The following is a 12,883-nucleotide window of genomic DNA, read 5'->3' as shown; positions in this document are numbered from 1 at the left end:
GCCTCATGATAGAAACATGACAGAGGCAGATAAGGGCCTTGTCTCAAAGGAAGGCTGCCAAGGCTAGCAAAAGAGACGGGTGTGTCTCCCTCAGTCTCACATAATACAGGGTTTGGAGGCATAGGCCTGGAGGGGCTCTCTTTCCTTCCCTCTACCCCTTGCCCCCACCACCACTCTTCAGGGTGTCTGGGCTCTGGAGTAACTCTCCGCCCCTTCCTGCCCATGAAACGTCTGGGTTTTCTTTCCCAGGAGGCCTTGCTGGAGAACTGCCTGTCCCACATGGGTCCATAGCTTCTCATTGCCCTTCCAAGGCTCTGCAGACTTCATAAAGGCTGGTGGTCCCAGACACAGTGGATTTTCACTTCCAGGGTCCAGAAAGCATGTTCTAGCCCTGGTGAAAACAATTCGGGGGCTCCCTTACGGGCAGTTCCCCTAAAATTTTTTCTATAGGATTTGATGGATATGCCAATGTCAGCCCCCTGGGTCAGCAGTGTACTGGCTCCCCACTCTACCACCTTGTTGGCCCTACTCACAGACCCCCAATCCTTACCCCCAACCGCAGCACCACTGCACAACACTCCATCTGTCCCCCAAGAGCCAGTGGGCCCTGTCTGAGTCAGCTTCTCCAGGGATGGAGCTTCTGCCTTTGACCACAGGAGCCCCAGGCACTCACCACTTTTCAAATCTACAGGCTGACCCTGAACTCTGACCATTACACCACCCAGACATATCACAAGCCTGTGTCCTAGGTCCCAAGACTTACGGCCCATGTGTGAGATTTTCTGCCAGGATCTGACTGGCAGATAGGCAAGCATGTAACCAAGCCATGGGTTCCTTTCTTCTCTAATTTCTCTGTCAGCTCCACGAGCCAGTCAAATTTCTATGAGCCCTCAGCCATCAGCCTGCCGCCACATGGGCCAAAGCAAATCAGCTGGCCTAACACTCCAAGCATATCCCCCAGAATCCACACTTGGGCAGCAGAAATGCTCAGCACATCCCAGCATCTTTGGAGCTAAAATTGAGACCCTTCTGGAAATAATGGGTGCTCTCTGCTTCCACCCCTTGGGATTTCCTTGCTCTGAAATTTCAGGTGAGGCAAAGGGCTGGCAAGGCTATTCCCAAGGCTGGCTGCTAACCCTCCCTGGGGTTGAAAGACTGTTAAGTTCTCTGGGGTTCTGCTGAGTCACTGCTCCTGGGGGTGAGCCTGGGGGAATCAGCAGGGTCCCTTCAAACACCCTCCCTAGAGGCAGGGAAGCAGAAGCAGAGCCTTGAGCTGGTGTTAGTGTGTATAGCAGATGCTGTCCCGAGCCCCTGTACCAGCTGCGGCTCCTCTCCTCAGTGCTGTGAGTGTGGGCTGCTGCTAGGGGCTTCCAGCTGCGCCCTTCTTCAGATGCATGCCCCTGGCCATCAGAGCCATCATGCTCATGCTCCACACCCTTTGGAAGAAGAGGCAGCCCATAGACAACGGATGACTGATGTGGGGGGGCTATAAAAGCTGTCCCCTAAGATGGAACAGTTTTGTGGTGCCATTCACCCTCCAGAGCTCCCCGTGGGATCAGGCGGAGGCTAGACTTAGCTGAACACACATCTCTGCCTCACTTCCTCTTCTGCCCCATCCTGTTTCCTTCCCCGCCACAGGAAGTTCACGTGAGAGCATACCCTCAAAAGCCACATGCAGGCGAATCCTCGTCTCAGGCTCTGCATTTAAGGAACTTGACCTAAGACAGGCAATGTTCATCACTGCCCTTCTCTGACACCCTCTCCTCCTCGAAGCCCTGTGCATCAAGGCGATGGGGGTGGATGGGGAATCCTCACACCCACTCAACTTGCCCTGGCCAGGTTCTGATTGTGTTGGCTTATTTTTCCTCCATCTTTTTCCTTCATGTCTGAGCTAAGGAGTGAGCAGAGCATAACAGGGTTAAGGTAGTTTCTAGTGAGCAGGAGGAAGGCCAGGGACAGGGCTTGGGAACCCCGGGGTAGGATTCCAAATGGCCAGCAATGTGTATTTTGAAGTCCTGGAGAGTGAGTGAGCTGAAGAGGAGTCTAAGAGGGAACCCTGCTGGAGCAAGGCAAGAAAAGAAGCCAAACCAGGAAAAATAAGGGCACAGGGAGGGGGCGAGTCAACCTCACTCCTCCTGACAACATCACCCACTATGCACAGGTCACATTTGCATGGGAGCTGGAAGGTGTCCCCATGCTTGACTTTTCCCAGTAGGTGATGGTGGTGTGGGGGCAGGTGACTTTCTTGATTAACAGCTGCCATTTATTATTTCCTGTAAGACAGACTTTGTGCAAAGTGTTTTGCATAAATTCTTTTAATCCTCACTGCAATGCTGTAAGTGGAAACTGAAGTTCAGAGAGGTCCTCAGTCCTGTGGCAGCTATTGTGTTCTCGGCTCCTGGGCAGCTGATGTGAAAGGGAACCCTGGCCCAGGAGTCAGGAATGACAGCTCTGGTGTGAGCTGTACTTCCTGGCTGTGTAGCCTTGTGCAAGTCTATTAGCCTCCCTTGGCCTCAGCTTCCTAGTCAGTAAAATGGGGATGATCACCTTGTTGGGAGGATCAAATCAGATTATATATGTAAATGTGTGGTGTAAAATGCTAGGCATGTATGGAACATTAGTAATAATAAGGACTAACATTTATTTGGCCCCTACTAGGAGCTGCCACAGTTCTAAGCACCTGAGATACACTCATTTATTTTATTCTTGAAACAGCCCCACGAAGTACATTCTATCATCATCCCCATTTTCCAGATGAGGAAACTGAAGCACAGAGAAGTTAACGCAACCGGTAATCAGCAGAGCCAGGGTTTCCAGGGTGAACCCGGGCAGTTTGACTCCTGAGACAAGGGGCTGAGGTAGCCGCAGTACACAAGCCTTTGCCCTGCGTTCCACCCTCCAAGCCTACCCATCCTGTGGGGGGCCAGCTCCAGGCCCCCCTCGTCCAGGAGGTCTCTGCTGACTTCCTCAGCTCTCAATGAGGTCACTGTTCTCTGAGATCCCTCTCCAGTCACCCTCAAATTGCACAGTGGTACAGTCACATCCTGCCCTAAATGGTCCTGGGATGATGGAGCAGGTCTTCTCTTCACTAGCCTGAGTGTTCCGTAGATGAGGAAAACAAATTCAGATCTCCCTTTAATTCACCAGGCCACCCAGCCCAATCAGCTCTGACAGGCTGAGCCCCAGTAAACAGCCGCTGATGGAATGGTAATGGGGCGCTCTTTCTCTGGAGTGCTAGCTGAGGAAGAAGTGGGAGAAGCCCATTCTTCTGGAGCAAACAGGTGACGTTCATGCCCCAAGGCCAGGCTACCACGCTGTGGCCTCAGGTTGCCTCTAGGACGCTTGTGCCCACAGCATCCCAGCTGGGCTACCAAACCCTGGCACTGAGCTTCCAGACTGTACTGGAGCACCATCTAAGGTTGTCACCAACCTGGATGCTGGACATTCCATTCAAGACCCAGTGCAAAGCCAAGCAAGGCATGCAAGTCACCCCATATGAACTCCTAGGCCAGGAATGAAGAAGCAATCCTATGCCTCTGTGGAGGGAGGCCAGGGGCTGAGAGTCCCTACACCCTCACTGACTAGTTCCAGTCTTGCCCAAACTGTGGGATTTAGAAGTTCTTCCTTGTAGCTAAACTAATTATCTCTAGCTATAGCATAGGACTCTGAGGACAGGCGGTCATAGGGACTCACATCTTTCACTGCTTTTGAGGATGGAGGAATGCAGGAGAAACGCCTTTCAGAGAGGAGCCACTCTCTGAGGGAGGTGCCCCTACATTTGTTTTCAAGTCAGCAAGTAGGCATTGGCTGTGGGCTGGCAGTGTGCCAGGGGTTAGCAAGGTGCAGGCCCTGCTTCTTGCCAAGGTCTGACTGATCACTGTGGTCCTGACCTGTGCAGGTCCAGGGACAGCCTGAGCCTGGGGGGAATCCCACTGTGAAGGGAGCTCTTCTGAGGAACGGTAGGGGTTCTGAAGAGCCAAGAGATAGCATCGCTTACCTGGCGCAGGGCAGAGCCAGACGTGGACCAGGAGGCCCGAGTTTATGCCTCAGCTCCGCCACTTTTACGGGCAGTTCTTTAACCTATCTGAACTCCAATTTCTTCACCCATTGGGGGAGATTATAGTACACACCTCGGTTTAGAGATGTGCATGTGATAACAAATAAAAAAGCACTCCATGGCTATAAATCTCTATACACACTTAAGACATCATCAAAATAACAGGTTATAATATACCTGAGAAGTTTTCCTCTAAATTCCATAATGTAATTGATTGCCTTAAACACACTCCAAAATGGTGTAAGCCTCCTCTTCCATATAAGGTGACGTGAGGACTGGAGGAGATCAGATCAGGGAGTGTGCTCAATTTAAGGTTATCCGTGATTAGAATGGGAGTCAGTACAAACAGCTCAGTCTGCAGCTCTTCATCCATTCACAGAACTTGGTCTCTCTGTGCTTTTTGTGAAAAGGAAACCAAAGTCCAGGAGCCTGAGAAACTCCTCAGAAGCTACAGGCCAGGAGCCAGCAGAGACAGTCTTGCAATGGTGAGAGAAGCCACTTGGAGGACAGTGGCCTTATGCACATTCCCGGGCATGCCCCGCCCAGAATTTGCCGGTCCTTCCCGGGTATGCCCCGTCCCTGGGTGGAGCCACTCAATGCTTACCTGGGAGGAAGGGGATGATCCTTTGCTTGGGGTCCTTCTGGCCACCTTCAATGGGAAACTTATCCAAAAGCTGCATCTGAGAAGCCAGACAGACAGAGGGACAGGATTCAGAAGACCAGAACATTCCTCATCATCCCTTCCCTACTCTACTCCACTGCTCCAGGCCCCCAGTGTCCTCACATGGATGAGTGACGCCTGAGATCCCTCATTTCACAGATGATTAACAAACCACATGGGGCATGAGAGAGAGGAGGCCAAAGCTCTCTCTGCATCAAAGAGGGCATCTGATCAATCTCAGTGAGCCGGTAGGAGTGCAGGGGAAGGTGTCAGGAGATGGCCCTGAGCAAGGCTGGGGTAGGGACCAGAGGCTTTCAGGCCAGGCTGCCTGTAGGGTTTCCAGAGGCTCCTTTGGGCCTAGTTTCTTTCCTACTTTGTCTGTGGGGTGAATCCTTCAGCCACTGGCCATCCCAAACCCTCTTGGGCCAGGATGGGGGAAGGCCCCACCTGATACTTTAGACAGACCACCCACCTTCCAAAACCGTGCTGTGGAAACAGACCCAGCTGTTATTTTAATTGCAAAACCAAATCCATCCCATTGCCCCCACTGCCGGAAGACCATTCCTCCGCTTCCTACCTTCCCACCCTGAGATCGCTGCTGTTTTTCCAAGGACAGACCCACTGGAAGAGTTTCCAGGGTTCTGGAGGAACAACTGTTTTTTTTTGTTTTTTTTTTTTTTTGCTACTCTGGGCTGAAATTCTATGTGAACTGGAAAAACACACAGGAGACAGGATAGATGAGGCCAGGGCCCCTTTGTGTGTGGCTGATTTCCTTTCTGAGGCATAGGCAGGAGGGGAGTCATGATCTAGTCCTGCTGCCCCAGCTGTGTGACCTCAGGCAAGGAATGGAGCCTCTCAAGGTTGGGCCTCAGGCCCCTCCTTGGTAGAATGAGAAGGATCAGTCACACGATCTTTGAAGTCCAATCAGTCCTTCAAATATATATTGAGCATCCACTTACAGCACTGGGCACTAAGGAAAGGGCAGTAAAGAAAATAGACAAATTTCCTGTGCTCAGGGAGTTTACACTCTAGCGGAGGGAGACAAACAGCAAACAAATAAGTATGTCATGTGCCAGGGAAGATCAGATCAATGCTGCGGAGGAAAATCAGATAGGATATGGTACTGGAACAGAACAGGAGTTGTCATTTTATATAGGGTGGCAAGGAAGGCCTGACCCCAAGCTAGCAATTCTACAGAGACCTGCAGGGGGCGAGGAAGCAAGCTACACTGGAGAGGGAGAATGTTTCAGGCAGGGAAACAGGACGTGCAAAAAGAACCCGGCAAGGCCAATGTGGCCAGAGTGGAGTGAGCCAGGATGAGAGGGACAGGCAATGAGATCTGAGAGGCAGGATGGGGCAGAGCACAGAGGGCCTGGTGAGGCTCTGGTGAAGACTCAGGGCTTATTGTGATGGAAGGGGAAGTCCTGGAGGGTTCTGTGCAGAGACAGATGATCTGTTTCACACTTAGAAAAGATGGCTCTAGCTACGGCGTAGGGAATGGACCACAGGGTGGAAGCAGGGAGACCAGTTACAATCCTACTGAAGGCGACTTGGACCAAGGTGTTAGCACTGGAGGTGGTGAAAAGCGGTTTGTCTTAGTCTGTTTAGTGTTGCTGTAAAGGAAGACCCAAGGCTGGGTAATTTATCAAGAAAAGAATCTTATTTAGCTTGGCTCACAATCTGCTAGGCATGTGGTGAAGCCTCAGGCTGCTTCCACTCATGGCATGGAAGGGGAGCGGGCATGTGCAGAGATCACAGGGCGAGACAGGAAGCAGAGGGCAAGGGGGAGGCGCCAGGCTCTTTTTAACAACTGGCTCTCACTCATTACCATGAGAACAGGACCAACTATTCATGAGGGATTAGCGCCCCCCACCCCGCCCGTGACCCAAACACCTCCCATTAGGCCCACCTCCAACACCAGGTATCAGATTTCAACATGAGACTTGGGGAGAACAAATATCCAAGCTATAGCATGGTTCTAGGCTAGACTGTGTGTGCGTGTGTGTGTGTGTGTGTGTGTGTGTGTGCACATGCACACGCGCGCGCATTTATTTCCATCCATCCATCCATCCGTTTGTCTACCCAACCAGCTCTAACACACAATTTTAGGATTGTCTCTTGCATAATCATTACCCAATATACCCAGGTTATTCAGATCCCACATAATGAAGGGCAGGTCACTGGTGATTACATTCAAAACAAGACAAAGACTGCAGCATGATTAACTTTCACTTCCCTGAATACAGATGGATATTTAACAAAAGCTGGCTCATGAATTTTTCTTTCTCTTTCTTCTTTTTTTTTTTTTTGAGACAGAGTCTTGCTCTGTCACCTAGGCTGGAGTGCAGTGGCATGATCTCAGCTCACTGCAACCTCTGCCTCCCAGGATCAAGCGATTCTCATAGCTGAGATTACAAGTGTGTGCCACCACGCCTGGCTAACATTTGTATTTTTAGTAGAGATGGGGTTTCACCATGTTGGCCAGGCTGGTCTCGAACTCCTGGCCTCAAGTGATCCACCTGCCTCAGGCTCTCAAAGTGCTGGGATTACCGGTGTGAGCCACGGCGTCTGGCCACATGAGTTCTCAATGTTTTAAGTCAAACTCTCAAACATTTAATAATTGCCTGCTATGTGTAAAAACAGCAACTGGGCCATAACATTATAAACAGGATTTTTTTTTTCTCTCTTACACCTTAATGCTCAGCAAAGGATTTTAAAAATTAATACATTTTCAAATAAATTCTATACAGATTAGGACTCCTATTTTCTCCTTTTCCCATTTTCCTCACCCATATTCTGTTTTTGTAGATTTCATTTCTATATTACAGTATTACATAGGTAATTCATGTTCGCTAAGGGAAAAAACTAGAAGTTGTAGCAGTGGGTGGTCAAAAAGAAACTAAGAATCACTCATAATCTCTCTCCCTGATATTAATATTTTGGGATATCTATCTTTGCTAGGCATTCTTCCATCCATGTAAATAAAATGAAGCCATCAATACTTTTACACTATATAATGAACATTTTTCCATGTCAATGAATACTTTCATATCAATGTTCTTTTTTCTTAAGAGACCAGGTCTCACTCTGTTGCCCAGGCTGGAGTACAGTGTGCAATCATAGCTTGCGTCAGCCTCAAACTCCTGGGCTCAAGTGATCCTCCCACTTCAGCCTCTGGTGTAATTAGGACAAGCTGTGTGCCACAATGCCCGGCTAGTTTAAAAACTTTTTTTGTAGAGATGGGATCTCACTGTGAGGCTAGTCTCAAGATCCTGGCTTCATGCGATCCTCCTACCTTGGCCTCCCAAAGCACTGACATTATAGGCGTGAGCCACTGCGCCCGGGACACGTCAGCATTCTCAATCGGGACACAGAATTTCAATGTCTGGATGAGCCATAGTGTATTTACCCACTCTCCTACTGTTGGATATTTAGGTTGTTTCCGACTTTTCACTACTATATATAGCACTATAGTGAATACCCTTGTTCACACGTCTATGCACACTTCCTTAATAACAATGTATTTCTTTTTACTTTTTATCTTGTTGTATTCTATGCATATTTATAAGTACCTTAAATCTTTTCCATAAGAAGAATGAGAATTCATAAATGGATAACTAACATGTCATTGGGGCCTCTGAGAAATGACTCTATAGGTTTCTGATGAAGAGTTACAGAGATGTCTGAGGAGAGAGGTGGGCTCAGCAACACGTGCCCAGGTATGGAACGCTTTGTCCTTATCTCAACCACCTGTCTCCCGAAACAAGGTGACCCGCTGTTCCACCACAAGTGGTGGGACCTCACGCAAGGTGCTATGTCTCTCTGGGGCTTGAGGGAGTTAGGCTACAAAAACTTGACATTTTTTCCCCAGCTCTGACATGCATATGTTCTCCGACACCTCCATCTCTTTCAGACCTCAGAGTCTGAGATTCTCACAGTGCAGAGGGAATGTGGTGCTGTGGGTAGCGGGCAGGGGCAGGCAGGACTCATGCATTCATTCCTTTCCCCCAAGAACAGTTACTGTATGCCTTCTCCATGTCAGGCTCTGCCTTAGGTGCTAGAAATAAGTTAAACTGTAGCCTTATGGCCAGGCGCAGTAGCTCACGCCTGTAATCCCAGCACTTTGGGAGGACAAGGCAGGAGGATTGCTTGAGGCTAGGAGTTCACAGACCAGCCTGCGAAATCCCATCTCTACTTAAAAAAAGTACAAAAATTAGGTGGGCATGGTGGTGTACATCTGTAGTCCCAGCTGAGGCAGGAGAATCGCTTGAACCTGGGAGGCAGAGGCTGCTGTGAGCCAAGATCATGCCAACTGCACTCCAGCCTGGGCGACAGAGCGAGACTCCATCAAAACACACACACACACACACACACACCCTGCAACCTTCACATCAAGGAGCCAGGCTTCACAACCTTCAACATGCTTCTGCAGCTCTTGGGAAGTTCTGATTCAGCAGGTCTGGGCAGGACCTCAGGTGTTGAGCCCAACCACACCTGTCACCTAATCCCACCACCAGGATAAGCCAGCAGAGCCCTGGAGCTGCTCTCCCCGTCAGTCATCCCCCACCCCCATGGACCACTGGCCACGGAAAACGGAAGCACAGCTAACCACTGCCAGGGACACCTTTTCTGCCCACAGGTCAACTTTCAACGAAAGCAAATCTCTGAGCTCAGACTTCAGAGCAAACCAAGTAAGAGTTCATTCTGTGTGGCGCTTGTAGCTGGCAAAGCTGCACAGTTCAGCATCTTGGCCCTCAATAAGTCAGAGCGGCGGGCGGTGAGAGACAGTTCAAATGTCACCCCTCCTAGAGGGCCAGGCAGGCTGCAAAGCGGGCTCTGTAACCTGGTCAGTACCCAATTTGCAGGGCTAGTTTCCGTAGATAAAGCAATCGGGGCTCAGCGGGACTGTCTCCTGAACCTGCTGCCCCGCCCTCTGGGAGGAAGAAGCCTGGGCGCGGGGGCGGTGAAGCAGGAAGGCCCCGCCCAGCAGAGAGTTCTGCGGGGCCACCTTTGCAGGCAGGAAGTGGATTCTCCTGTCACTCCAGCACGGGCCTGACTCAGGCTTGGAGGAAAAGCAGGGCCCATCGCTAGGGTCCTGGCTGGAGGAAAAGCAGGGCCCATCGCCAGGGTCCTGGCTGGAGTGAGAGGCATTTGGCTAATGGAGCCCCTCGCAACCACATCAGAACCTCGCAGTGTGTGGAGGAGGCCAGGCTGTTTATCTAAAGGGTGGATCGTGTGAGAGATAGGGGACAGCTGGGCTCCACGCGCTGGCTCCAGCCAGAGAAAGCTGATTCGGCGGCTCTCCCAGGGCAGGGCTCCGCAGCAATCCACGCAGGGGAGAGGGGAGGACGGGCGAGCCCAGCTGGGGCACATCCGTAACCAAAGAGGCCGGCTCCTCGCCCCTCCCAGAGGGTGGAGCTTACAGCGACTCAAGCTTTCGGGCCCCAATCCTCAAACCTTGATCCTCGTGCCCTTTCTATCTAGCTCAAGAAAAAAGGGTGCATTACTACAAAAAGCTGTTGGCTTTCCTGACCCAGAAATTCCCCTTAAAAAGAGACAAGGACGGCCAGGTGCGGTGGCTCAGGCCTGTAATCCCGGCACTTTGGAAGGCCGAGGCGGGCGAATCACCTGAGGTCAGGGGTTCGAGACCAGCCTGACCACATGGTGAAACCCTATCTCTACTGAAAATACAAAAATTAGCTGGGCGTGGTGGTGGGCGCCTATAATCCCAGCTACTCGGGAGGCTGAGGCAGGAGAATCGCTTGCAACCGGCAGGCGGAGGTTGCAGTGTGCTGAGATCTCACCATTGCACTCCAGTCTGTGCAACAAGAGTGAAACTCTGTCTCAAAAAAAAAAAAAGAGAAAAAAAGAGACAAGGCCACCAAGTCTCCGTGGGGACTATGCAAGATTGCGGGAAACCTCAGAATTCATTTGTTCATTCTACTTAGCTGAGGACTAACCAGTCACTGTGTTACATGCAGGGGACACACCAGGGAGCATCACAGAAAAAGAGAGGGACAATAACGCTAAGTGTGGTTTTTCTTCTCTTTTCTTTTATTTATTTATTTTTTGAGACAGAGTCTCGCTCTGTTGCCCACGCTGCAGTGCAGTGCTGCAATCTCGGCTCACTGCAACCCCCTCCTCCCGGGTTCAAGCGATTCTCCTGCCTCAGCCTCTTGAGTAGCTGGGATTACAGGCTTGTGCCACCATGCCCGGCTAATATTTTGTATTTTTAGTAGAAACAGGGTTTCACCATGTTGGTGAGGCTGGTCTCGAATTCCTGAGCTCAAGTGATCTGCCTGCCTCAGATTACAGGTGTGAGGTACTGTGCCCAGCCTTCTTTTCTTTCTTTGAGACAGAGTCAAGCTTTTGTTTCCTAGGCTGGAGTGCAGTGGCACAATCCCAGCTCACTGCAGCCTTGACTTTCTGGGCTCAAGTGATCCTCTCACTTCAGCCTCCCGAGTAGCTGGGATTACAGGTGTGCACCACCCAGCTAACTGTCTTTTTTTCTGGTAGAGACAGGGTCTCACTATGTTGCCCTGGATGATCTTGAACTCCTGGCCTCAAGTGGTCCTCCTGTCCTGGCCTCCCAAAGTGCTGGGATTACAGGCATGAACCATCATGCCTAGCCATTTTCTTTATATTTATTCTCTTTGGGAGTTCACAGGGCTTCTTGAATCTGTAAGTTGATAATTTTCACAATATTTAGAAAATTTGTGGCCATTTAAAAAAAAGTTTTGTTTCTACTCCATTATAATTTTCTTCTGTTTCTAGGACTATTGTTACATGTAAGTCAGAAGACTCCATATTATACTACATGTTTCTGGGACTCTGCGTGTGTTTCTTCATTCTTTTTTCTCTGTTACGCGGATTGGATCATTTCTAATTATCTATATTCAAGTTAAGTGATCCTTCTGCCATTTCCATACTAGTGGTAAGCTCATCCAGTGAAATTTTCATTTCAATTGTGGCACTTTTAAGTTTCAAAATTTCTATTTGACTCTATTTTTTATAGTTTCCATTTCTCTACTATCTGCTTACTCATTAAATCCATATTTTCCTTTAGTTAACTGTTAGAAAGTCTTTCAACATCTGGGCCATCTCTGTATCAGTTTCTAGTACCTTTTTACACCTATGGGTCACATTTTCTTATTTCTTTGACCGCTTAGTAATGTCTCATTTTATACTTGCCATTGTGGCTAATATGCTATAGAGACTGGATACTGTTATTTTTCTCTGAAAAGTGTTGATTTTTGTTCTAGTAGCCAATTCAAGTAATGGTTAATTACCTTAAACTTATGTAGGCAGAGTTTTATGCTTTCTTAGGGGGAACCTATGGAAAGTCCTAGGTACTTTCCAAGTACCTCTAACTTGATGTGACTCAACCTTGAAATTCTGTCTCCTCTGTGGATACTGTTAGGACTTATTCTTGGGTTCATTAGGGTGAGTTTACAGTAGGCCTTACTTTAGGGTCTTACTTAGGTCCTTGCTGCTAAAGTGCAGCCCTTCTGGTGTCCCAGCTGGACGCCTGGAGTGTTATGCAGATTGGATAATTTCTAATGATCTATATTCAAATGACTCTTCTGCCATTTCCATATACTAGTGGCCCCGCAGATAGGCCTGAAGGAACAGCCAGAGAGAGAGAGAGAGGAGGCAGAGAGGACCTGTCCACCCTGGCAAAGAGTTGGGATGCTTTTAGCTGGGACATGGCTCATGCCACGCTGAGGAAGCACAGTGCCAGAACACACCCCAACTTTGACAGGGAGCCCACTCCAGGTTCTAAAGTTCCTTAACAAGTCAAAGAAATTTTCTTTGACCATTTTCTGGAAACCATGCAAGCCTTCACTACTTCAAGTCCCTTCCCAACCAGGCCTTTACCACATCAGCAGGTTTCAGGAGCACCAGTCATGGTCTGTGATCTGAGTGGGAGCTAGGACACCCACCTGGGTACAAGGGACTTACCTAGCAGCATTAAGTGGGTGTCGACCTGCTGAGTGGTAGGAAAAGCCAGGCGATGGGAGTTTAGGAAAGGACAAGATCAGTGTGGCTGGAGTGAGCAAAAGGATGTCTCAGAAGAGACATCAGAGCCAGGCCTTGAATAGAGAGCTGGGAAACGGGAGGAAGGCCTTCCAGGGGGAGGAATGGCAGGGACTTAGGCTCGGCAG

General features: G+C 49.6%; 1 protein-coding gene across 3 annotated transcripts in view; it reads right to left on the bottom strand.

The window, feature by feature from the left end:
- Positions 1-12,883, bottom strand: part of SH3PXD2A (SH3 and PX domains 2A) — a 258,622-nt gene that overhangs the window by 165,615 nt on the left and 80,124 nt on the right. For all 3 annotated transcript variants that reach the window (XM_055250078.2, XM_055250094.2, XM_055250086.2), the window contains exon 3: positions 4,662-4,737. In XM_055250078.2, coding sequence (XP_055106053.2) covers positions 4,662-4,737 — 76 coding nt within the window. The remainder of the gene's footprint in view (positions 1-4,661; positions 4,738-12,883) is intronic.

Source organism: Symphalangus syndactylus, chromosome 2 (genome assembly GCF_028878055.3).
Source record: "Symphalangus syndactylus isolate Jambi chromosome 2, NHGRI_mSymSyn1-v2.1_pri, whole genome shotgun sequence".
NCBI lineage: Eukaryota > Metazoa > Chordata > Mammalia > Primates > Hylobatidae > Symphalangus > Symphalangus syndactylus.
The sequence above is the reverse complement of the archived record's forward strand: the minus strand, read 5'-3'. Positions and strand labels throughout refer to the sequence as shown.